This window comes from Colobus angolensis, unplaced genomic scaffold (genome assembly GCF_000951035.1).
Source record: "Colobus angolensis palliatus isolate OR3802 unplaced genomic scaffold, Cang.pa_1.0 Scaffold32, whole genome shotgun sequence".
Classification (NCBI taxonomy): Eukaryota; Metazoa; Chordata; class Mammalia; order Primates; family Cercopithecidae; genus Colobus; species Colobus angolensis.
In genome coordinates this window covers 5,054,523-5,080,407 of record NW_012116488.1, presented here as the reverse complement: position 1 = coordinate 5,080,407, position 25,885 = coordinate 5,054,523, and the positions used below count along the sequence as shown (strand labels likewise).

The 25,885-nt window shown below is 51.5% G+C and overlaps 1 protein-coding gene and 1 pseudogene across 13 annotated transcripts in view; both read left to right on the top strand.

Annotated features, from left to right (window-relative positions):
• The window catches only part of LOC105518463, a 35,661-nt gene extending 11,664 nt beyond the window's left edge, over positions 1 to 23,997 (top strand). For all 12 annotated transcript variants that reach the window (XR_001002832.1, XR_001002833.1, XR_001002836.1 and 9 more), the window contains 2 exons: positions 8,262 to 8,337; positions 23,663 to 23,997. Coding sequence is in view for 7 of the 12 variants with exons in the window: in XM_011951460.1 (XP_011806850.1) it covers positions 8,262 to 8,337; positions 23,663 to 23,750 (164 nt within the window). In the remaining 5 variants the exon portion in view is untranslated. The remainder of the gene's footprint in view (positions 1 to 8,261; positions 8,338 to 23,662) is intronic.
• On the top strand, positions 20,701 to 23,231 carry LOC105518461 (annotated as a pseudogene). The gene has a single exon (XR_001002831.1). The product of XR_001002831.1 is annotated as an uncharacterized LOC105518461 (transcript).
• Positions 23,998 to 25,885: the final 1,888 nt, after the last annotated feature.

Genomic DNA, 25,885 nt, shown 5'->3' with positions numbered 1-25,885 from the left:
CACCCCCGGAGTATCTCTGGTTTCCAGCGCAGCCTCCGTAATGCTCTTTAATCAAACAGAGGATTTGGAGACAGCTCTTCTGCAGCCCTGCCCTTCTCCCCTGAAATTGAAATGGGATGGGGATATTATTTTTAAACAAAATCTGGCAGCGTAGGCAGAGGGGGCAGAGGCGCTCTAACCTGGGGCTGTTGCCTTTGTCTGCTTGTTTCTGCTCTCTGGAGAGCCCCACAGCCTGGAGAGACGGGGGGAGTGTGTGCCCAGGGCTAAACCCAGGGAGGGGGCCCAGGAAGGCTCTGCCCTGTGACATTTACTCCAAGGCTAGCATTTGCTGAGCCACCTGCAAACACAGTGATGTGGAGAAGAGGCCTGGGAGGGGAGGTTTGCACAGGGGCAGGATGCTGGGGTCCTGGGGGGGGATCGTGTCCCAAGCTTACTAGAATGCATTTGAGTAGCTGGTCTGAGCCAGATGCCATCAGCTCCTGGACTGGTTTCTCAGGGACATCTCAGGACTTTCCCAAGGTGGACTAAGCCCAGGGGCAAAGTCAAAGTGAAGGCCAGGGGCACACAGGTGAGGCCCAGACAGGATCAAGCTTTGGCAGCCCCTGGCTCTCAGGGGTTGAAATGGAACCCTCTTTGCACTGAGTTCTATTTCAGGTGCTCATGAGTATTTCGGTCTCAGGCAAACACGGATTTGGGGTTTTGTGTGTCACTAGGTAGAAAATAGGTAAAAATATACCATGTTCTCAATTCAAGAAGTTGAAACGTGACTTACTACGTCAGCCTTGCTGATGATCTTCTCGGGAACTATTGAAAGGCCATTATTATTATTTTTTTTTGAAATGGAGTCTTGCTCTGTTGCCCAGGCTGGAGTGCAGTGGCGCGATCTGGGCTCATTGCAGGCTCTGCCTCCTGGGTTCACGCCATTCTCCTGCCTCAGCCTCCCGAGTAGCTGGGACTACAGGCACCAGCCACCTCGCCCTGCTAGTTTTGTATTTTTTTTTAGTAGAGATGGGGTTTCACCGTGTTAGCCAGGATGGTCTCGATCTCCTGACCTCGTGATCCGCCTGTCTCGGCCTCCCAAAGTGCTGGCTTGAGCCACCGCGCCTGGCCTGAAAGGCCATTATTAAGTGCTGAAAGACATGATCGTTTTCAGGAAAATTCTATTTTGATGGATTGGCCAATGCCTGAGCCATAGTGAGTAGAGATGAGACCCTGTCTGACCAGGCAGTGAGCCATAGAGGACCCTGTCACCTCGGTGGAGGGTGGTGAGGGGTCTCTGGCCATTTGTCATCGTGCTAAGTGGTTCCTGGGTCCGCCTCTAGTAGGACTCTTCGGGGTGGGTGCAAGTGTCAGGGTAAAGATGGTGGTCTGGTCTGGAAACTGGCTCTCCTCTCGCACCTGCCCACTCTGGGTGGCTGGGAAAGGAAACCAAGAGGGCAGCTCAGGCGTGAGCTTGTCCAAAGGAAGAAAATGGCCCCTCATTCGCTCACTCGCCCCCACATCCTCTCACCTGCGAGTTGCTCATTGCTGCTTTCAGGGCCCCTGACCTCATGCCTCCTGAGTTGTGATTCAAACCCCAAATGTATTTCCAAGTACATTTCTCCAAATAATGTCAAAACCTGGCAAGACTTAAGGGCAACAGGATGCATGTGTTTCTTATTCTTTCATTTACATGAAATAACTTAAATGTGTTTTTTATGAGCAATCTGACTTCCAGAAAGAATGAAAAGGAATATCTACCCATCTTTAATGAGCTTGCTAATGAATTATTCCTTGCAAAGAGGAAGGGAGCTTTCCACAGAAGGGGGTGTGGAGGGAGACAGATTCAGGTCCCAAAGGGTTAAAGGGCAGCGGACAATGTGGAAGCCAGCATTGTGAGCTGCAGTGGAAAAGCCCTGGGTTGCTGGGAGCGGCTTCTTTTTAGGAGACTGGAATTAATGAGTTGTGAATTGTCCCCTAGGACTGGCCCCCTCCCGGCTGTTTCTCTGGGCCCTGTCCCCTCTTCCAAAGGAGGAATAAGGAAGTCTAGCCTGGTCTCCCATCCCCGATTTGAGCGGATGGAAAAGTCTAGAAAAGAGGTGTACCTTTCGAAACGAGGCCTCTCAAGTGTGGGGTTCCTGGTCTGCAAAGGAGAAGGATGAGTCTGCGGTAGGAGCGGGTCTTGTATGGAGCCCATTCAGAAAGGGCGGTCCCACACCTGGGCTGCCCACAGGTTCTTGGGGAAGTCTAAGGAAAGAGGAGCCACAGAACAGGCTTGCCTCCTTGGCATGGATTGGGTCAGTGTTTCAGAGCCAGGAAAGGTGGGAGTGCAGAGGGCCCCTCGGGGCTGGTGAGGAGCATGCGGCCCCTCCTCTCCCACCTTCCCTCCCAGGAGCCCTGCAGGCACCGCAGCAGGACGGCATGTTGCCAGAACAGGGGTCCCAGCTCCAGCCAGATCCAGTGGACATGGAGAGACCCCTTATCTGTGCCAAGACGAGCTCTGCGGTGCCTGAGAGGCCCATAGATCTGGAATTCCTAGGGCCTTCTGGGTTTGAGTCAGGTCCTGAGGCCAGGGCCTGGGCCCCAATCCTCACCCTGGAAAACTGTGGTCACTTTACTCAGGACAAATTGTGATGAGGACTGTCCTCTCAGCTCCTGTCACCCCCGAGCCCTTGGCGATCGTGGGCGGCCCATGTACAGAGCAGGTGCTGGGTCGCGGGGGCCACCGTGGGCCTCCCGACATGAGGGACTGTGTGTGAGAGAGGAGTTCATTAAGGGAGAGGATGGTGGTGGAGGGTGTAGCCATGACTTTCTTAATTGCTCTCCAATTTCTTTGAGCTTAAAAATAAATCCAGATGGAGAGTTCTTAAGTCCCCTACCCTGGGAGAAAGGAAGGCTGCCCACCACCTTCGGCTTGCCTCTACTCTGAGCAGTGAATAGGGTCTTTGGCAGGGGCTTAAGGAGGAGACTCTTAGCCTGGGAGCTCCCAGGGCCGTTTCAGATGGAAACAAAGGCTCGGCCCGAGAGGAATGTGGGGGAGCCCCCTGTGGGGAACAGCCACCTGGGGATCGTTGGGAGGGCTGAGCGTAGATGAGTTTTCCCAGGTCCTGTGAATGCGCCTTTTCAATGGAAGGTGCCTTTTCTTCAGATGAAAAGAAGAAAACGTCAATTACCTTCCCCTGAAACGGAGTGTGTGTGTGTGTTCCCTCCCAGGGGTTGCGTGGGGCCCCTTGCCCTTGTGTGTGTGTCAGGAGCTCCAAGGCTGCACAATGACGCACTTAACCAGCCACCGGGTTCGCGCGACCCTGGGATGCTCACGCTCTCAGATTCTAGGGATTGATTTTAAAAGTTTCTTAGCAAAGGGGAATCAGAGTGGTTGTGCCTGTAAACAAAAATTTGATCAACCGGGGCCTGATGCCCGACATATAGCCAAAGAGACAGAATGGGGCTGCGGGGAGAGAGGTCCAGGATGGAAAGTTGGGGAAGGAGGACAGTCGGGGGCCAAAGGTTGACCGCATGTCTGCTCCAGCCTCCTCGCTCACAGCTGGGCTGTTCCTTCTGCCACTCCAGCCCTTACTCTGGGTCCTCCTGGGAGTGGACACAGAGTGATTCTGTACTCAGGAAGTTGGGGGTAGGGGGCTCAGAAATCCACAGGGCTGCTGTTTCATGGTTAGGGAGGAGAGGAGGGGGTCATCACGGCCCGCAGGGTTGGTGGGCAGCTGCGAGAGAGGGGACGCTTTGGGTTAGAGCGAAACTGTTTGCACCACCACTGCCCCAGATTGCCGTAAGGGTGGGGCCACTCCGGAGGCACCAGGGGCAAAGTCCCTGCCATGACAGGAGTGGGGCCCGGTCTCGGTCTTGGCTGGTCACTGACTTTGCTGCTGCTGGTTTCCAAGCCTCATTTGTTAAACTGGGTACTAGCCTGTCAGTTCTCCATATTCTCCAAGTCAGAAGGAGCCTGGGAGGTCAGTGCTGGAAAGCAAGGCCCCTGTTTCACCAGAGTGGGTCTCCACTCACCTCCTGGCTGGTCACACTGTCGCTACTCGGAACTTGCCAGGTGGACAGAGGAGAGAGTTCTCAGCTCTCTCCCGCAACTCGGGAGCAGTCTTCCAGACACCTGGTTACAGCGTGTGCTCGGCCCTGACTGTGGGTGTGACCTTGGCCTCTGTCTCCAGTCCCCTAGGCCTCAGTTTTCCCATCTACAAAATGGGCAAGTACAGACCCGTGGTTGTCCAAGTGGCCTTGGCGCTCCGGCAGTCTCGGGGTTTCTTCGGGCCTCCCTGGAGGTCATTTGTGGTTTGTTTGCTGGGTCTTTGGAGTTGTTGGGACTTTGGGGGTCACTGGTCCACTGCCGCCCCTGCTTTAGAGATGGGGAAACCAGAGATCCCAGAGGCCCGGAGCCTTGCCCAAGGTTGCACAGTGAGCTGGCCGCAGGCCCTGGAGGTGAAACTCCTGCCAGTTGCCAGCTCTTGCGTGACCTGTGTGGTCAGGGGGTCACAGTCACCGGTCATTAGTGTGAGTCAGAGCCTGAAGAAGGTTCCCAGGGGCTGCCGCATGAGCTGGGGTGCAGGGATCCTGTTTTATGGGGTATTATTCCAAACAGGAAGGCTACTGGGCTGGGCTGGAACACCTTTTTGGTCTGTAGAGTGACTCTTGTGTAATGAGACCAGACTTGTGGCTTCAGAACCGGGAGATGTTCGTTCCCTCCACCCCCGTGGCTCATTTTGTGCCTTTTGGGTCCTGAGACCCTTGCCAATGCCTCTGTTGGCACTATGGCCCAGTCAGCTGAGAACTTCCTGAAAAAGCCAACAGGATGACAACTTCTGGAAAAGTGATCATCACCCGCCGGCACTGGCTGCCCATCTTAGACTCAGCTTTGCAAACATTTCCAGCTATCTCTTTGTGCTGCAGTGTGTGGTAATGAACAGCTCACAAAACCTCGGGTTGGGCCTGCACCTGGTTATTACCATGGTGGGCTGCAGCTTTTGTTTTGTGACCTTGGTTGCTACAATACCTGCGAGCTGAAATGAGGAATCGAAAAATTGCCAGCTTCAATTAGACGGGCAGACTGCTTTCCCAAGGCTGCCTCCGCCACTCCATCCATTAACGGTAAACAGGCACCAGAGAGGCCCTAATTCTCTCTAATTGCCCACTCCTGAAGCAAAGAGGTGAAATTCCAGGAAGAGGCATATGTAAACATCCTCTGTAACCTGACCAAGTAAAATTAGAGGGCTGATGGGGGCCTGAGAGAGAGAGAGAGAGAGAGAGAGAGAGAGAGAGAGAGAGAGAGGACATGATTTCAAAAGATGTCCCAATTACCTCTCCTGTTTTCATAAATGGGTCCCTAACGTCCGGGGCCCCAGCCTCACAAAGGCACAGGAAATTAGCTCTGCGAAGAGGAAGTTGTAAGGGGGTGGTATTTACTCAACAGGTAGGAATTATGAGATCTGAGGCAAGACTGATTATTTGTTAACGACAGGCTCTATTTCTTGAGATCAACATTTTAATAAAAATCATCCTTTTAGGTCTTTTTCTGTTTGAAACAGCCATAAGTTATTTATACCAAAGACATGCCAGATCAATTAGGTGCTGTTTGCCTCCAGAAAAGCGTAACTTTTAAAATCCTAAGATGCAGAACTGGGGTTTTCTAATCCCGTTAAGCTGTAGAGGATGGTTTTGGAGTGTTCACCAACGCTTTCTGCGTGGGTCATGAGCTCACTGCACGCACTTATGAGGTCTTTGATCAAATGCTTGTGGCAATTACTCCTCTGGACTCTATAAGGAGGCCTCGTGTTTTTCTTTGGTTCCAGACAGTGACTCATCTCTGCAGCTTTTCTGACATTTGTTAAGATTCTAGCCCAGCACTGCGTTATTAACACATCACGGCAAGCCCAGAGCTGGCACACGCAGCTTTTAAACCAAGGCACGAATTTGCCGGGACTTCACTGTAGCAGAGCAGCCCGGGGTCTGCACACAGAGTTAATTAAGGACAGTCAGGGACTCTGAGGGTTCGTGGGGTCCCTGGAGCAGAAGCAGGAGAAAACCCAGATGCTCCTTCCTGCTTCTGATTTCCCCGCTCCTATTAAAAACACAAAAAAGAACAAAGCAAAAACAGCAAAACAAAGCCCTCGGCTCTGATTCCTGCGGGAAATGGCAGTGCCTTTGGTCTCGCTGTGTGTTCTTGGCCTGAGTCTCGTTGCCACCTTGAGGCGTGGTGATGGTGAGAGGCCTCCCCAGCCACGCGCAGTCTCGGAGGGAGGGTGGGAAGTGGTCTCGAGTGGTGGTCACTAGATAATGGGTGGTCTGGCAGCCTTTAGGTAACCGAAGCCTGCCCCTCAGTCACCCATGCACTGATCACTGCTTCCCTAACACTTATTTTAAGACTTCTTGTTTCTTGGTTATCAAATTAACCAGTTATGGCAAAACAGGGTTTATGAAGGGCCAGGCCAGGGAAGTAGAGTTTAGGAGGATTTAGAGGCAAGAAGTGTCCCCTGTGCCCTGGCTGGGTCTTGGACATCCTGGCTGGAGACATGACTGACTGGGAATAGAGAGGCAGAGGCAACAGGGGTGGCCCAGATGGCAGGGGTGGCTTGGAAAGATCCCTGAGAGGCCTGGGGACAGGTGGTCTTGGGAGTCCCTGAAGACCTGCAGGGGGGCAGGCAGCTGGAGTCAGGTATCTCCCGAAACCGTTTTTTTTTTTTTTTGAGACAGAGTCGTGCTCTGTCGTCTAGGCTGGAGGGTAGTGGCGCGATCTTGCCTCACTGTAACCTCCGCCTCCTGCGTTCAAGCGATTCTTCTGTCTCAGCCTCCCGAGTAGCTGAGACTACAGGCACGCACCACTGCGCCCAGCTAGTTTTTAGTAGAGATGGGGTTTCACCATGTTGGTCAGGCTGATCTCGAACTCCTGACTTCAGGTGATCCACCCGCCTCGGCCTCCCAAAGCACTGGGATGACAGGCATGAGCCACCCCCCTGGGGCCGGGACCTGTGATCTGTGGTTTCTGCCTTCCCCAGTTTCCCCACATCCCTCTCATGGCCTTTCTGTTTCCTGGGTGGCTTTGTGGTGGCGTCCCATGGTCTCCCCCTGGCTTCCTATCTCCACCTGTGCCTAACCCAGGCAACAGTCCCTATAGAGGGTGTTTTCAAACAGACCTTGGCCCTGTCCTCCTCCTGGCTCAACCCCTGGCTGCCCCATCACCCAGCTTGCCGCGCTGGTGGGATCTCAGCCGTCTCAGGCTACCTTTCTATGACACCTCCTCACCTCAAGTAGACCCTGAACAGATTTTAAAAGCTATTCATTCAACACATTTTTTAAATGAATAAACTGCTTTTTTGTTTTTTCTGTGTAGTTTTCAGTTTACAGAAACACTGGTGGGAAAGTACAGAGAATTCGCAGACCGTGTCCCCACCATCTCCCCTCTCACTCATGCATTGCCTCCGTGTGGTGTGGTCTGTTGTTCCAGTCAGTGGAACAACTCTGATGCATGATTAACTAAAGGCCTTGGTTCATATCATTAGGGCTCACTCTGGTGCACATCCTGTGGGTCTTGACAAATGTGTCATGATACGTGTCTGACATTGCTGAAGTCCGCTTTTCTTAAAGCTTAAAAGTTTGGGAGTATTCTGAACCATGTTTGGCCCAGCCTGCTGCCCGATTAAAAAAGAAAAAGCAAAACAACAAAAGAAAACAAGTTAAAACGTAAGGCAAATCTTGACACTGAAGACTCAGTGTGCCCGGCCATGGTGCTTCCCAGTGCCTACTGTAATGTGAACAAAATTGCCGCAGTGGAGTTGTCTGTCCAGGCGTACAACGTGTGTGCCATGGTTTTGGGAAACCCTGCCCGTTAATAGCCCTGCAGCCCTCTGCGGGCTGCCCTCCTGGCTATACCCCGCGACCAGGGCCTGCCATCCTGCTAACCAACCTGGGCACCTTGCTTCTTCCAGAGCACAGGTTCATGCCCTGTCTTCAGGGCCTGGGTCACTCCCCTTTCTCATCTATGCAGTGCCCTGAGCCTTTGGGTCCCACAAAGCACGACTTAGGTCCATGGACGGCACCAACCCAAGTCTGTTCCATATTTCCACTCCTGCCCCTTCTGCTCCATAGGCAGCTGGTGGGTGAGGGGAGTGAGGAGAGAAATGCATGGCTTCTCCAATTCCACACTTGCTGGAGGTTGGGGAGTCCCTGCTCCAGGCCACCCCTGCCCCTGCACCCCGAGCTGTTGTCCTTATCCACCCTCCTCCTCCTTGCCAGCCTGAGTGTGACCTAATGCCTTCTCCTTACAGCCGAAGCCATCACCTGGATTCCTACGTGGGAAGGGACCTCGGACGTGGGACCCCAGCCCCCCTCCAGCTCGAAATCGTAAGTGGCTGGAGTGTAAAGAGCACACACACGTGGCCTTGCTGCTGAGGGTGGGGCCTGCCTCCTGGAGCACACTGCCAGGCGGACCGCGTGGAGGGGCTGGCGGGCACTGGCCGGGGGGTCTATGCACGGGGAGGTGGGTGCCCATCGAGTCAAGCCAAGTGCAGACCTGGGGGCTCCTGTTTTCTAAGACGGGAACCCCCAGCCTCCTTGTGTTGTCTCTGTGGCAAAGGAATTCTATAGGCGGCTTCAAATGTCGGACCCCAAAAGAATTTATTCTTTTTCACTCTTCTAAATGAATGGCTCTTTCATTATTGAGTCTCCCTTTGGCTCTTGTGCCGCAGGGCAGACTAGGATGGAAGTGCCCTGTGAGCTGGGGGGCCTTCAAAGGGCCAAGGAGAAAACGCAGGCCGAGGGACCAGCCTTCCAAATGGGCTTCGAGCTCCAGTGACCTCCGCTCACCCCCTCGAAATGTCTGGAAAACATAATGGGCAGATTTTCTGTCTTCAAAGTTTCCGGCTAAACCTCTTCAAGTTCTTTATTGTTTGGGACTGAGACACTCAGCCATGGTAATGGGTAGTTTCTTTTGTATTTGCCTTGAAAGGCCAAAATATTTTTATATTGCCACAGACAAAGCCACCTATTTAAAAATGAACTCCATGTCCGTCGTTTCCCACCAGGAGACTATGTACCATGTGTGTGTCTCTATGTATTCTGGGGTCTTGAAACAGGTTTCTCATGGGGATGGTCATTCACCACGATCCAGAGGGGCAGAACGGGAGGTGCTTGCCCTGCCCAGGGGGCCTGGGGAACGTGGGCCCTCATCTCAGATCTGCCCCCAGTATGTCTAGGACGTGAGCCCCAGAAGGATCTGGGAGTAAACTTAACATTCACTGTGTCTCTGCTCTGCATCCGCCATTCGTGTGTGTTTCCGGACTGTGGGCTGTGTGTACCTTGGTGGGTGACTCAGTGAGAAGAAGCAGGAATGCCAAAGATACTGTGAATGTTCTGGGTTTTGTTGTTGTTGTCGAGAGGTGGTTTCACTGGTATCTATTGCATTATATAGTAAATGACTGGATGAATGAACGAGTGAAGCAAGAGGGAAAGAATAAACAAGTAAACAGGTAAAGAAGTCAGCAAGCCAGGATGGGAGTGTGTGTACATAAGACCGTGGTTCATCCGCTTTGATGCCTAGGCAATCAATATACCCGTTGAATCACTAAGTAATAGAGCAACACACAAAGCAATATCAGGTGATCATAGTCTAAGGGATATGTGTAATTCAAATACATGCCTCTGACATTTGACAATGAAGAAGAACCTAAATAAAAGAAAGAATGGATGCATGAGTAGTGAAGTGCAGAATGAGACATAGATTTTGAGGCCTGTCAAAATGAAAGGATGCAAGTTAGGGAACAAGTGATCAAAAGGGAGAAGGGAAGGATTTTTTTAAAAAAACCAAAACAACAAATAAAAGATAGAAAGTTAAAAAAAAAAAAACAAAAAACTAGAGGATGAGTAACTCTATAAGGAGGACCATATCAGGCTATTGTAAGCTAAACATTAGGACTAATACAAACAGTATATGCTCCTGGCGTAGAAAAATAAAGAAACCACAGAGAAAGAGTTCAAAGAATAGCAAAGAAAGAAAGAGGATCCAGTGGGTGAAATATGAGAGTGTACTTTTACCAAAAGTTATCTAAGCCTGAGCACTTGAAGTCTGCACAGAAATAAATCAATGACAAAAGAAAGAAAAAAGCCAAAAAGTCTATATTGCGTGTGTGGATGAATGAATGAGCAGTGAGAATGCAGTGCCAGGCGACACGGTGTCGTGAGGGGTTCTGAGTCATCCAGTCCTGGGCACTGAGGTCTGTTAGATGAAAGGATATGAGAAAGATAATGTTGATAAATAAAGAAATAGGAAAAAATGTAACAAATGTTAAGTACAGAAATACATTAATGGGTGATAAATAAAGAGGTGAAAGAAGGCAATGTGATAGGTGGTGGCAAAAGATCATCACAAATTAAGGGCTATGGCTGGTCCACTTCTAGAAAACCACAGGCTATCCATTAAATAATAAACATCTAAGTGAACAAGTCAGTGAGTATCTAAACAGACAAGGATGAGGTGAATGAGAAGACGTGGCCCCATGGGTCCTCCTGATGAGGGTGTTGGGGTCCCCCCTGGGCACCCCAGCTGCATGAGAATGAAGGACAGGAGGTATGGAAAGCTATGACAGAAGAGAGAAAGGAACAGTAAAAAGAAATAACAGCCAAACAGATAAATGGGTAAATCCACGAGAAGAGTTAGGCTAGGACTTGTCATAAGGGCACCTGATTCTACTAATAGAGGAATAAATGTCAAACAGAAAGAGAGAAAGCAGGAAAGAAGGATGCTATGAATGCGGGAAGGAAGGAGTGAGTGAAACATGGAACCGCACGGCCAAGGATGGGCGCTTGCGGGTGGCTTTATGATGTGTACAGCCACTCCATGGCACTGAGCTCTGAAGACAGAGTGCAAGTGAGAACGAGTGAGAGAGTGTGAGAGAGAGAAACAATAAAAAACGGGAAGAAATGTGAAAAGGGAGAAAGGAAGAGAGGTAATATATTAAGAAATAAATACATGCATGCAGATTTCAGACAGAGCCATGCTAGAACAGGAATGAAAGGCTGTGTGAACCAAGCAGGCCGCTTCCTTGGCATTGGTGCTGCTGGTATGGTCTGCTACCTACTCAGCTAAGGAACGGCTCAAAGCATACACATGGGAGGGAGGAGGGGGGCCACAGAGAGAGGGCCCATTAGTTGCAGATTATGATGTATCCAGTTAGATGCACCTGCCGTCTAGAAGTGTAAAAATAAGTATTTACATAGAAAGAAAGACTGACTGGATGCATGGCGAATGCATGAATGAATGAATGACAGAAAAGATTCGCATTGACCGATGAGGAGGGCGTTGTAGACAAGGGTGAGGGTCATTGATCCTGGGTGCAGCTCTCCAAAAGAATGACAGAAAGAAAGAGGGAGTGGTGGAAAGAAACAATACGATGGGAAAAAATGAAAATGGAATAAAAGGAAGTGAAAGAGATAATAAATAAGTAGATCGAACAAGTTGATCAAAGGGGGCTGGTTTAGCACAAGCCATCCACATTAATTCAAATCTGTGGCTCTGAAGTTTGTTTTAAAAATTACCACAAGTGGAAGACTGAATGAAAGAATAGATGCATGCATTCCATAGGAACGCAAGAAAAGGAGCGGGGAATGGAAAAATTGGAAGAATGAGAGAGGGAGAGATGTAGGAAAAGAAAAAACTGAAGTAGGCATATGAATGAAAAGGCACTTCCTGGACAAGCACTGAAATATAATGAGACAATTTTATCCATTAAATATAATAAAGAGTAAACATTGAGGTTAATCAATAAAAGCACAAATACCTGAATAGAGGAGTGACTGTCTGAATGAATGAGAATGGATGATTTTCCCTATCCTCTGCACTCAAGGCCCAAAAGAATGAAAAGAGAAACCAAGAGAGGAGAGAATATGGAAATGTATGACAGGATGTGTATAAGCAATACAAACATATTGAATGAATAAATAAAGACATAAATATGTGGGAGAGCGGACCGTGCAAGGACAAAAACAGGAGAGAAGGCAGCAAGAATTATGACTAATTCAAAACTGGGTTCCTAAGATAGTTAAATAAATCCTGCACCACATCCCCAGGGAAAGGAATTAACGAACAAAAGACAGCCCCACGCGGACCGGTGTGCAGAAGGCTCCGGGAACCGCAGATTATAGTTAATCCAATTCTGTGCACCTGAGGTCCATAAATAAAAGAACAAATATTGAAATGAAAGAATGACAGAAAGAATGAATGGACACGTGAATGACTGAATTAGAAATGGAAATGCCTGGCACAGCCAGGAAGGAGCTGCCCATGGGATTCTCATTCATCTCACTCCGGGCACCTGGGGTCCATAAGCATGAAAAGAGGCAAGAAGAGAAGTGTCAGGGAGTCAAAGATAGAGATAAGGAAAGGCAAAAATGAAACTAAATGAAAGCGAAAGGGAAAATAAAGAAAAACCAATAAAAAAGAGAACGAATATGTGGGTGTCTCTGTAAGAGCGGGATCTGTTAGGATTAGTCATAAGGCTGTCGGTAATCCTGAAGATGGATGAGATAATCCAGGCCCAGGTTCCCGGGGGAGGGAAACTGGAGAAAATATAAAAAGAAGTGAAAAAGGAAAAAGGAAAGGTAATAAACAAACAACCAAAGTGATAAATGGATAGTTAAGGGAGGTTGTCTGAACAGGGATTATAATTAGTTTACATACGTACTCCTTAAATAGATAAATGCATTACACCTTTCAAAGAATAAATGAAAAATAGAGAGACATACCTGGCTCCAAAACAAGGCTGTATCTTCTGCCACTGTAATAAAATAGATGCAATTGAGGTTCATCAATAAAAGAATAAATACTTAAACGTAGAAGGTGACTAAATGCGGGGAAGAAAGATTGCAAATAAATACATGGGCCAAAGATGTTTGTTTTGCCTGTGGGGTTTTAATTAACACAATTAATAAGGAAAACAAATACCCAAAATAAGAAAGACGGACAAATGAGTGAGTGGATGACAGAGTGAATGGTGCTTGATGAAGGAGCAGTAGTGCTTCAGAGACCAGCCTGAAGGTGATGACCGGGAGCCCTGATTCATTTGATTCTGTGCTCCTGACTTTATAAGAACCAGAGGATGGCTGGGAATGGTGGCTCATGCCTGTAATCCCAGCACTCTGGGAGGCCGAGGTGGGCGGATCATGAGGTCAGGAGTTTGAGACCAGCCAGTTTGAGATCAGCCTGGTCAACGTGGTGAAATTCTGTCTCTACTAAAAAAATACAGAAATTACAGGCGTGGTGGCACGTGCCTGTAATCCCAGCTACTCGGGAGGCTGAGGGAGGAGAATTGCTTGAACCCGGGAGGTGGAGGTTGTGGTGAGCCAAGATTGCACCACTGCACTCCAGCCTGGGCTACAGAGCAAGACTCTCTCAGATTTTAAAAAAAGAGAAGAAGAAGAAAGAACCAGAGAAATATAAGGAAGGGTGAGAGAAAGAAAGAAAGATACAATTTGGGAAGCAATGAATAAAGAATAAAACAACAGTCAATAAATAGGACTTGTGAATGGAGGCCTTTAGGCCAAAGGTTATGATTAATTTCAAACTGTGTTACTGACGTCCATAAACAAAGGACTCAGGTCTAAATGAATGAATGAATGACTGGAAGAAAGGGTGGTAGGAAGGTAGGAAGAAAGGAAGGAGGGAAAAAGGGAAGAGAGGAAGGAACATTCTTTCCAGTTCTGTGTTCTAGACAGTGGAATGCAGTGGTCCCAGGGAGGGTGGCTGTTGTCATGTCATGTGCTTGTCACATACACTTGCCCTGGCTCAGGAAGACCCTGGTCTTGGGGTGCTGTTGCCCTGTCTTGGCTGTGTGGGACATTTCACTGCATCTGTCTCTTCCTCAGTTTCCCCATCTGTAAACTGGGAGTGGCACCAGCTGCCTACTTCAGTTGACCTTACGTGTCCCTGTTGACGGTACCCCATCTATGGGTGGACATGCAGGAAGGGCTTGGACCCTGGGCCCCGCATGAAGGTTGCATGAACAAGTGGTGTGAAGCCTGGTGGGTAGCTTGGCCCTTCCCTGGGCATGGGTCACCTGTGCAGGAGGTTTTGCCCGCCAGGGGGCAGCAGAGGGTCAGGGAGCAATAGGCCCTGGGTGGGGCATGGGCCCCGCCTGCTATGTGCCACCCTGGGTGTGGTGGCTACTCACATCCAGGGGATGGTGCAGGGAAAGGCCAGAAGGTGGCCAGGGGCACCTGAGAAGGGGGGACCTAGAAGCCCCGGGACCCAGGAGTCCTGGGCAAGCCACCAGAAACCTTGTTCTTGCAACTCTCTGCAGTGTGCTCAGGCCACCCTCTGGCCTGGTCTTCCATAGGGCAGGGCATCCAAGCTTCTCAACTCAGGGTTCCCTGGGCAGCAGGTGCACCTCAGCATCCCTGGGGTTGCAGAAGTGGTCTGGGGACCCTGGCTCCCTTGACATGCCATCCCTAGAGCCTGCTTCAAGGCCTCTCTGTCTTCTCAGCTGTTTCATGATGTGTTTTGTAACTTGGTGGGATCGCGTTTCACTGTGTTGAGGTTGTCTCTTCTCTGACTCACCCTCCGGGGGACTGCAGGGGCAAATCTGGAGAGTTGCTCATGCTGAAAGTCGTCCCCCAGGGCCTCCCAGGTTCTGTTGAGTCTCTTTTCTCTGTAGTGGAGGAGATGTGCGTAGTTCTGTGTTGTGTGCATGTGTTTGTCTGTAAAAGCAAGGACCAAAGTCTCTCCTGTTGACCTCTCAGTTCCTATTTGGGACATTTAAAAACACTGGATTCTTAACAAGTGCCTGGAGCAGTAGGAGCACAGCTTGGAGGGACTCAGGACGATGGCAGGGAGCACGTGGGAGGCAGGAGAGTGGGGTGGGGCCAGGTGGTCTGGAGTGGTGCGGGTGGCGTCATGCTCAGTGTGACTCTGTAGACACTGGGTGGGATGAGGGGGTGTGGGTGCAGGCATGGATGGGGCTGTTGCTCTAGCATGATGCTTGAGGTCTGAGCTGATGGCGGCAAAGTGGGGTGCTCAGGAATCAAAGCTATGGGGTTATAGACAGGATATGAAGGAGGGAGGGAAGCAAGAAGGGGGTGGTTCTCACGCTTCTATCTCCGGCCGAGTGGATGGCAACAACATTTAGAAGGCGGAGGACATGGAATTCATGTGTCAGGAGCCACCTTCCGAGCCTCCAGTACCACGTGTCAGGGCCACATGAGCTGGGCCTCGTGGGCCTGATGTGGTGCTGGGGCCTCAGGGGTCTGCTCTTCTCCTCTTTCAGAATCTGGGGCTCCAGGCTCTGCCTTGGCTGGACTGAGGTCTGGGGGGTGCACTTATTATCCCTGGGGACACCTGCTGAAGCTTCTCCTTGACAAGCCAAGTGTCGCTGTTGGATGAGGATGGGGCGGGAGGGGCTCAGGGCAGAAGAAGACCAAGAGGGTCTTTCAAAAGAACTCATGTACGGCTGTTAAAAAAAGTCAGCAGAGGCTCAGGAAGACTTAAAGTGTGCAGAAGGCGGGGAAGGGAGGGCCCATTGCATGTACCAAGAGAAACTGGAAGGAACAGGTGACTTTGGCTGCTAGGAGAGCCTTATCCCAACATCTAGGGGCTGCCCTGATGGGTCACAGTGGGTCGAACTGAGCCAATGGGAGAAGCTCTGGGGGTGGGTGGTACCCTGGAGGGTAGGTGGGTTTGGGTTGCATGAATTCTCTGTGTCCTTTTGGAAATGCGGAGACCATGAGGGGGCATCAGGGCTCTTAGGGTCTTTGACCCTTAAGAGTTTTGCATCTGGAATTCAAAGGGTCTTTAGTTCCGGGATGCTGAGATTCGGGATAGGGTTCCTAGTGGCAGAAAAGCCAGGGATAAAATGTCTTTCACGTGCTCCCCACCCAGTTCTTTCTGAACCAGACCCACAAGGTCCAAGTTGTGATCCTAGTGCTCCTGTCTGGTCAGGGCCTATCTTTATGTGTTCGTTCAACTTTTAAAAATGAGAACAAATTCTGTCTCTTGACATTGTCGTTTGCATGCGCCCCACACACAAATCCTTTCCTGGTGACTCCAGGAGCCACAACTCTCCTCGGCCTCCTCCTGTGACTCCCAGCTCCCTCCTTGGGAAGCTTGGCCTCAGGGCCTCTGGGACAGACAGGCCACGAGTCCCCCTGCGTCCCGTTGTGTTCCTAATGTAAATGGTGTGGATGACATTTGACCTAGAGCAGTGGGAAACGCATCCACCACTCAACATCCTGACATGTCACCCATTTTACATTCTTACGGGCATATTTTTTTAAAAAAAGAGTGTCTATTTTTTTTTTTTTTTTGAGACGGAGTCTCGCTCTGTTGCCCAGGCTGGAGTGCAGTGGCCAGATCTCAGCTCACTGCAAGTTCCGCCTCCCGGGTTCACGCCATTCTCCTGCCTCAGCCTCCGGAGTAGCTGGGACTACAGGCACCCGCCACCTCGCCCGGCTAGTTTTTGTATTTTTTAGTAGAGACGGGGTTTCACCGTGTTAGCCAGGATGGTCTCAATCTCCTGACCTCGTGATCCACCCATCTCGGCCTCCCAAAGTGCTGGGATTACAGGCTTGAGCCACCGCACCCGGCCAAGAGTGTCTATTTTTTAATGAGCATCCCTTCTTTAAAAAAACCTCATTGCCATTAATCACCACATACACTTTTTTTTTTTTTTGCATCCTGCCCCTTCTGTTTAATATTCTGTCATCAACATTTTCCCTTGTTCCATTCATCTTCGTAACCTCACTGGCTGTGTTGTGCCTTGTTGAGTGGCTGTGGCGTCATTCACAGAACCTTTCGGTTATTCTTATGTGTAACCACCTTTTAAAAATATTATGAATAATGCCACAACTAACTGCTTAGAACACCCTTTTTTTCATTCTTAAGAATTATGTTCTTCCACCCAGAAATTATCATTGCTTCATTACAGATCAGTTTCCCCTGCTAGACTGTGAGCCCCATATGGGCAAGGAGCTTATTGAATTGGCCTTTGTATCTCTGATGCCCAACATGTTGTAGACTCTAAGTAAATGATGGAAGAGTGGATGGAAGAATGGAGGAAGGAGCGAGTGAGTGAGCGTTCGGCTGATGATGGATGAGAGGGGGAAGGATGGGTGAATACATGGATTGGTGAGTGAATGAATGAATGAATTTCCTTTGGTTAAGTCCCTTGAAAGAAAGGCTATGCATCTTTGTATGGATATTGATTAGTTTTGGAAGACTTACAGCATTTTACAATGTTCAGCAATGTATGACTATTTAATTAAGATCTGGCTAGTTTGTCTCTGTTCTCAAGTACTTTGCATTACTTTAACTTGCATTGCCTTAATTACTAATGACGGGCGAACACTTTCACCTATGTTTGTCAACAAATTGTATTTTCTCTTCTGTGAACTGTTTGTCCAAGCCCCTTGGGTCATGGCTTTCGGAAGAGAGTGGTCCCAGGTGTCCTTGGGATGTAGGGAGCCCTTACCACACTGGAGGCATTCAAGGAACCAGCTAGGTAGCCCTCAGGGAAGATAGTATTTAGGAGATTCCCATGGTGTGGGGTTGGCCTAGGTGGCCTTTCAGGTTCTTTACAGATCAGTTTCCCCTGCTAGACTGTGAGCCCCATGTGGGGCTTTGCTTATTAGGATTTGCTTGTCCCTGGGAAGTGGGTGATGGGGACAAGGATACCTTCCATTGGCAGGTGGAGACACTGCAGGCTGGACCTCCTGAGGGTGCTCGTGAACTCTGATCTTGCCCTCCGTAAAACCTCTGTGGGACAGGAATAGCTCTCTGAACCTCCAGGGTCCAGACAGCCACATCCTAGCACCCTGTACGATCAGTTGGTGGCCTTCCCACCAGGCCAGTCTTTGGGGTTTAACTGATGAATGGAACATTTTGGATCAGGGCTGATGGGAGAATCCCCTTTTATTTTTCTTCACCTGGGGCAATTACATTCCAAGGAGCAGAATAAAGGGCATGTTCTGCCCAAAGCCTCAGGGCTTACGGGTCAGTCACAGCCCTTTGGGGAGGGCACATCACCCAAGGAGGGCTCGCCCTTCTTTCCAGAGCATCCTCCGCTCTCAGCAGAGCTGCTTTTGCCCACCCATGCCTCTACTATAGCACTGAGCACTGTTTGCCTGTGTCAGAATCACTCACCCACATGTTTAGCTTGGTATCCAAGCTTGGGAGGCCGACGATGACTTTCAACATGAATTGCTCCATCTACCCATCCATGCACTCGGCCTACTTATCTTGACGCCGTGCTTTTGGCTTTTTCTTCTCCTGAAAGCAAACCCTTTCATTTTGGGTGGGCTGTGGTGCGCCATGAGCTGTGGTTATGAAGCAAACACCTTTTCTTGTAGCTCCTCCTCCGGGGTTACTGCCCTGAGCACATCCCAGCTGGATCTCATCCGCCACTGTCACCCACGGCTTCTTCCCCATGGTGCTTTCCATGTGTCACACACCACGACTATGACCCAGGGTCGGGGTCCCAGAGTAGCCCTGGGCCAAGCCCTCCACCCATGAGCAGGGAGGTCCTGCCCAGTCCTCACCTTGCCTGGCGCATGGTCCCTGCCATGAGCTTTGCATTCAGCCTTTCAGCTTCCTCCACCAGACGGCAGTAGTTGTAACTCATCCATTCATTCCTTCATTCCTTCCTTCATTCACTCACAGCCAATAAACATTTAAAAAAAGTTAGCCAGTGCTATACTAGAGCTGGCTCCCAAGGACACACTGCCACATTGCCTTTTGAAAGGAAACAATGAACATTTTGGTAAAGGGGCCGTGCTTGTGTGTCGGTGACAAGGTGAGATCCATGAGTCAGCTCAGGCTCGTAGATTCGAGTTCTGTTGCAAGTTTCAGTGCCCCTCTGACTTTGTCCCCTGTACAACTAGGTTGATTAGGAATCAGCCAGCTGTGTTCCCTGGGTGCTCAGAAATCACAGCCCATATCCTCGAGAGGCCAAAATGAGAGCCAGGGGTTCCGAGATGAGTGGCTGCTTCTGGCTGTGAGCAGGCTTTCAAGTCATTAGAACACTCTGGCCTTTCCTGGAGGTGATCTTGGAGTCATTCCTGCCCCTTTCAAGAGGAGTTAATGCCCAGCTCTATTTAGAGAAAATTGGGGGAGATGATTGCTCATGTGGGTGATAAGAATCACCTCCCGTGCAGGGGTCTGCATAGAACACTCCATTGGCAAACCTGGGTGTCCAAGGCATGTGGCATTTTGCAAACTCTGGGCACAGCTCCGAGCTGTCCTGCAGGTCCCAGACCAGGTGAGAACTCCCTGAGTTCCTGCTGCCTGGGTAGGGGGTGAGGCATAGGTCTTGGGGGTTCGACCTGGAATTCTGAATGTTATTCATTGCATTGGAGAGGAAGGAGAGTAGGCAAAGCCAAGACCCTGGAGCTGGACAAACTTGTGTGGTTTAAAGTCACTGTGAGAGCTGGAGTTGAGCCTGCCTTCTGGGGAGGACTGCGGCACCTACCTCGCAGGGCTGTTGTGAGGAGCAATGTAACCGTCATTTTGAACTGTGATTCTGGAAGGGCGGTGTGCGTGTCCCCGGGGGTGTGCCAGAGGAGTGATGATAAAAGGCCAGGGAGACAGAGCCTGTCTCAGGCAGCTGAGTGGGAGTGTTTATCTCTAAACATGGAGGGGTGTATGGTGGGACAGGAGGAATTTTGGCAGGAACTTTCATGCTAGGGGTTTGGGGGACTCTTTGGGCAATGCCCCTGGACCCCCCGGGGGTACGGTTCACGCTCACCTCTGAGAGGCTGGAAACGCCTGGCTGTGCTTTCTGAATGCTATGTGCTTCCTGCCTCTGTGCCTGGCCTGTGGGCAGCACCTACTTCAAAAGGCCCCTCTGGGTGGTGTCCTTTTCCCCAAAATATTAGGCACCAGCCATCAAAGACACTGCATTGTCCCTTCCTCCACCCCTCCCCCAACTGACAACTTCTGGGCTCGAGTGCCAGCAGGCTGGGTGCCCAACACAGTGCCTGGCGAGTGGTAGCGCTTGCCTTTCTTTTCTGTTGAATGAATGGATAGCTAATGAAATTGTAACCAATGACAAGCCTTGATGTTTATAACCTTTACTAAGAGATTATTATTTTGCTCTTCATGAACCTGTTAACAACTGCCATATTGTATCTTACGGACGTTTGTATGCCATGTTTGAAGAGCAGGAGCCTTGTTTCGGCATCATGTGATGGAACTTGAGCTGTCTGATGAGAATCTGTGTTTTGTGTTAGAAAGAGCCTGAGCCTTAGGATCTGGCAGATCCAGGGGCCACTTCATTAACCCTTTGCCTCTTTGACCCTTGATCTCCTTTTCTCTAAGCCATAGGTCACCAGAAAGCCTACCTCACAGGGCTGTTGTGAGGGCCGAGGGTGGGTGCGCTGTAGCAGTGCTGTGCAGATGCTGGCTTTCCCTGGGAATGGACATATGGTGGGGTTTGTCTCGAAAGCATGAGTGATGGCTTTACTAGTCCTAAGTGAATAAAAAGTCAGCCCTGACCACGCTGGGATTGCATTTCCCACAGTCGGTGGCATGTGCAAACCACTGGCGGAGCAGCCTGCAGGTGCTTAGCTATGTGGGCCCAGAGTAAATATTTGTTTGATTGATAAGTGATGGCTTTTTCCTTCCTCAGAGGTTACCCCACCCCCCATTCCACTATGGGCTGCTGCCTCTCCCCAGCAGGTTGTAGCTGGCAGGGCCGTTGGGCTTTGGGGTTTGCTGTACCTGTCGGTGCCATGAGGGGACGGTCTGTCTGCTTGGAGGGGCTTCTGCAAGCATTCATGTATGCCCCTGGTTTTGTTTGTTAGGGAGGAGGAGTGGGGGTGACCAGGGGAGAGGATGAGGAAGGGGTTCTGGGTGGCATCCTTGGGGTACTAACCCTCCCTTCACCCTGTGCTCTGAATTTCCTCACGGCCCTTTTCCTTCCCTGGCAGAAGGTGCAGAAGGTAGGCTTTGCCACCTTCCCTGGGTCTGGCACCAAGCTTGGGGGTCTTGTACACTTTCCCTTCTCTAACTGGGATGTGGGCCCATTTCCTAGATGAGGTTGCTGAGACTCAGGACAACTGGTATCAGAGCCAGGACTTTCCAGTCTTGCACAAACAACCTGTGCTTTTTTGAGTCCACTAAATAAGGCCTCCTACCTGGTCCGGTTCATCCCTGCCAGCCCCCAGCAAATGCAGCCTGGTGCGTCCCCACGGCCCTGCCAAGTGCCCAGGAGTGCTCTGGAAGAGGAGTGCAGGGATGAGGAAGGAGGCTGTGCCCTCCAGGGGACTCAGCTGCGTTAGAGGAGGTGCTGCTGCGCTGGCGGGGGTGACTGGACATCCCAGGCAGGGGTCGTTTCTGATCAGGGGTCTCTTCACCAGACCACCGTATTCCTTTTCCAGCCCTTGTCTCTTGCATGTGGGAGTGCAGTATTTGGCTCTCACACCCCACATTCCAGCTGGTGGGGGTTTGAGCTGGGTGTTCCTTCTGCTCCCCACTCCCCACTCCTAGTCCCCAAGTCCCCACCCCATGAAAGGCTCCCTTGCCCCTACTCTTTGTCTCCAGCTTTCACAGCCTCGGTGGGCAGGCACCTGGGCCCCTTGCCGCCCCGGGTCTCATCCACCTGCCTCTTCTTTCTCAGCCTGAGCTTTACTGTGAGGTCTGGGAGTCACACCTGGGTCCCTGCCATGCCTGCCCCCAGGAGCACCCACATGGGTCCCCTGATTCTCCCCTCCCCTGGGCTTTGCTGAGGAGCCCTTGCAGCATGGCCTTGGTGTCTGCCCCATGTCCATCCCCTGTTCTTGAGAACCTGGAAGCAGAGGGGGCCCCCTCCTATTGCTCCCAAGGGGCGCCACAGTAGGGAGGCCCTCCCAGGAGATTCCGAGTCTTTGTTTAGGTATCTATTCCTGGATGGGGCTTGGGGTCCCCTCAGGCCAGGCCTGTGTGTGACCTAAGGCTGGGGGGAGCTCTATTAGGCACCTAGTGTCCCTTGGAGTTGGGTGGGGCTGGGTCCCGGTCTCCTGAGGGCGGGTGGGGAGACAGGCTCAGGGAGATTTCCATGAAGCTGCCCTTGAACCCCTGCCCTGAGGCCTGCACTGCCCTGACCCTTTACACCCTGCCTCCTGCACTAGTAGGCACCTAATAGATGCCCGCCACCTGTGGAGGGCGGGGTTTATTTAAATGGCTGGAAAGAGCCGAGTTGGCTGGTTGGCTAGTGTACGTGCGTCTGTTTAAGAGGAAAGGGTGTGTTTCTTGGCAAAGACTCTTCGGAGGAAACTCTGAACTGGGGAAGGGTCTCTACCTGTTCTGGAGCCTCACTGCCCTTCCTGCCAGTCTGGGGACAGGCAGTCACTGGTGGCTTTCCCCCAGTGGAAACACAGTATTTTGGAAATATTTATATCTAGGATAAAACTTCATCTGGACCAACATGTGTTTGTTGGTGTTGTGGCCCAGGTGATTTTGAGAATGTAGAATACATTTGGCAATTTCCAAATGGAGAGATGACCCGCTCCTCCGCCCCCCATGCCATCCCTGAGGCTGGAGGCCTCAGAAGCCCCTGCCTTGGGAGGAGCCTGTTCCACCTGAGAAGGCTTTGTCCCCACCATTGGTGATAATCAGCGTTGACCTGTGAGGCACCTGCCAGGTTTGGGATGCAGCCTTAGGTATCCAGAAAACTGGGGGTTGAGGGGTGGGGGGGGATCAGACCCCAGAGCTCGATTCCTTTTGTCTGTCTCACCCCCGAAGAATGGTGCATGGGTACCAGGTAGGTTACTCAAACCACCCTGAGCCTCGATTTTCCCACCTGTTAGAAACGGGGTAATTCATGACAGTGTCTGCTCAGGAGATGGCTGTGACCCCGAGAATCCTGGCTGCATGCCTTAGGCTGGCTCGTGAGACTCAAGGTCTGGGTTCAAGGCCCCCCCAACCCCTTCTGACTGTGTGGCCTGGGCGAGTTTGCTGTTTTTAACCTGGAAAGCGTCACACTTGCCTGGCACGGTTATTGTGGGATTCAATGAGATTGTTTGTGTGAAATAAATGCTTTGTGACCTGGCACACAGGCGCTCTCACCCCGGCTCTCCTGGTGGGCCCGGACTGCTGGGTACTGACCGCAGAGGCCCTGTGCTCCCTGGAACTATCTGCGCTGGTCCCAGGGACTCTTGGGCAGAGTGGAGGGCAAGGGGGGAAGCACCAGCCCGCTCAGGGGAGACAGTGGCAGAGGGAAGGGTTTGCTTTTAAATACAGAGACTCAGCAGGTTCAGATGGGAGATGATCAGAGGGGAAATGTTTACAACCTTCAGGAGGAGGAAGAGTCTGAGTTTTAAGAAAAACACCAAAGCTGGATAGGTTGGGCAGAAGAGCTGGGGATAGCATTTAGAAAGGATGAGAGTCCTGGGTTCTGGGTTATCAAGGTGAGAGAAATCAGGGGTTGCCAGCTGTAGGTGGGCGTCAGGACTAGAGTGATGCTTCCAGAAGTTTCTGCAAGTGGGCAGAGTCCAAGTTACGGCAGGGTACACCAGAAGTTGAGGGGCCCTAGGTAGACGGGCCGAGCTGGTGGCTGGGTGCTCCCCTCACCCTCCATGCTGCTAGGAGCCCCTGAGCACGGACTTGCTCTCCTCTCCCTCCCTCCTGGGGCCTGCCTGTCTGTCTGTGAACTCTTGTCGGCCAGCGAGGCCGGGAGCAGGTGGCCTTCATCTGCAACTGTGTCTCTCTCAGCCTCCACAGCCACGGGGACGCCCTGCACCTATTCCCACGGGACAGGCTGGACCCAGAGACTCTGGACCCGGGGCCTCCCCTTGAGTAGAGACCCGCCCTCTGACTGATGGACGCCGCTGACCTGGGGTCAGACCCGCGGGCTGGACCCCTGCCCACCCCACAGGAATCCCGAGGCCTAGGGGAGCTGTTGAGCCTTCGGTGTCTGCATGTGGGAAGTGGGCTTGTTCACCTACCTCACAGGGCTGTTGTGAGGGGCGCTGTGATACGGTTCCAAAGCACGGGCTTGGCGCACCCCACTGTGCTCTCAATAAATGTGTTTCCTGTCTTAACAAAAACAGTGATGGATGTGCTACTAATATAAGGAGGGTCGAGTGTTGGGCGTCCTGTCTCGCTGGGCAGTGTGATGGGTGGGAGGGCGGGGAACCAGCTTGAACCCCACACAGCTGCCAACACCCTACCCTGCCCACTGGGCTCTCAAAGGGGAGGGTGGCTCTTGGAGGTCCGGAGGTTGACACGTGCTTGGATGAACTAACGTCTCTCTGGTCCCCTCCTTCTCCTGATTGTGGGATGCCAGGCTTCTTTCCAGAAGGGACTGTACAGGAGGAGGTGGGAGAAGTCTGGTTTTGGTGATGGAGAGGGGTTCTGAGTTGAGCTCACTGTGTGAGTTCCTGGAGCCCCAGAGAGGAAGCTCCCCTAGGGCTTCGAGTCTTCCTCCTCCTCTTCTCACATTCCCCAGGGCTGGGCTGAGTGGTCATCATGCTTGACCTGATGTTGAGCGATGGCCAAGATGGCCCAGCCAGGCTGGGGCTAAACTCATTCCTCAAAATGGCTTCTGAGCAGGGCTCTGTGTATCGGCTCCTAAGCAGGGCTGCAGAGGTAGAACCTCAGACCCATCCCTGCCCGCAGCAGGAGTGCTGGCTGAGCCGGGGAGGTGAGCCTTCCTCCCCGCAGAGTGGCTTTCTGTGAGCAGCCTGTGGCTGGGCTGAGTGGAGGCACTGAGGGCAAGGGGCTGAAGGGTGCTAGACCTGAGTCAAGATGGATCCTGAGTCTGCACACCTGGCTTTGCTGCAGCAGATGATAAGGACATGCTCCCTATGGGGAAGGAGAGACCGACTGCTTTTGCTGCCACAGCCACCATGGCCATCACAGCTACCACGGCCACCACCACTACCACCACCATCACAGCCATGGCCGCCACTGCCACTGCCACCTCCTCCTCCTCCTTCCTCTTCTCCTCCTTCTCTTCTTCTTCCTCCTCTTCCTCCCTCTTTTCCTTCCTTCTCCTCCTCCCTCCTCTTCTTCCTCCTCCTCTTCCACCTTCTCTTCTTCTTCCTCCTCCTCCTTCCTCCTCCCTCTTCTTTTTCCTCCTTCCTCCTTCTTCCTCCTCCTCTTTCTCCCTCTTCCCCTTCCTTTCCTGCCTTCTTCTCCTCTTTCTTTTCCTCCTTCCTTTTTCCTTTCCTTCTCCCTCCTCTTCTTTTCCATCTTCTTCCTTTTTCTCCTGCTCCTTCCTTCCCTTCATTTGTTTCTCCCTCTTCCCCCTCCTCATCTCTCTTTTTCTTCTCCTTCTTCCTCCTCCTCCTCCTGCTTCTCCTCCTCCTCTCCCTCACAGGGAGGTATCTCAAGAGAACTGCAGGCAACTCCAGCCGTAAGTGCACAGGACTGAGCATGGCCCCTTTGCTGAGAGAAACAACTGCCTTGGGGATCATGGCCATGACTTCGCAAAGGAGACCTGACCCAGCCCTTGATGGAGATGGTGACATGGACGGCGCTGAGTGATGACCCAGGCAGCAGTGAGAAGAGGAGGAGATGGCCTTCAGAGTGCACCCCACCTAGATGAGTCAGTCTGTGCTCAGCCAAGACCAGGCTGAGAGTCCAGGAGAGTCCTGTGTGGTGAGCAGAGTGTCAGCCTTTGATGAAACTCAGGTGTCCAGAGCAAGCCACCCATTGGTGTTCCAGAGCCACGATCCCAGCTTTAGCCTCTGTTGAACCTTGGGCATTCAGAATGAGCCACCCGACTTTTGATGTCCCAGAGCTAAGACTCAGTTCCAGCCTCTGATGATGAAGCTCAGATGTCCAGAAAGAGGGACCTCCTTGATGTTCTAGAGCCAGAACTCCAGATCCAGCATCCGATGATGCTCAGATGTCTAGAAAGAAGAACCTCCTTGATGTTCTAGAGCCAAGACTAAAGATCCAGCGTCTGATGCTCAGATATCCAGAAAGAGG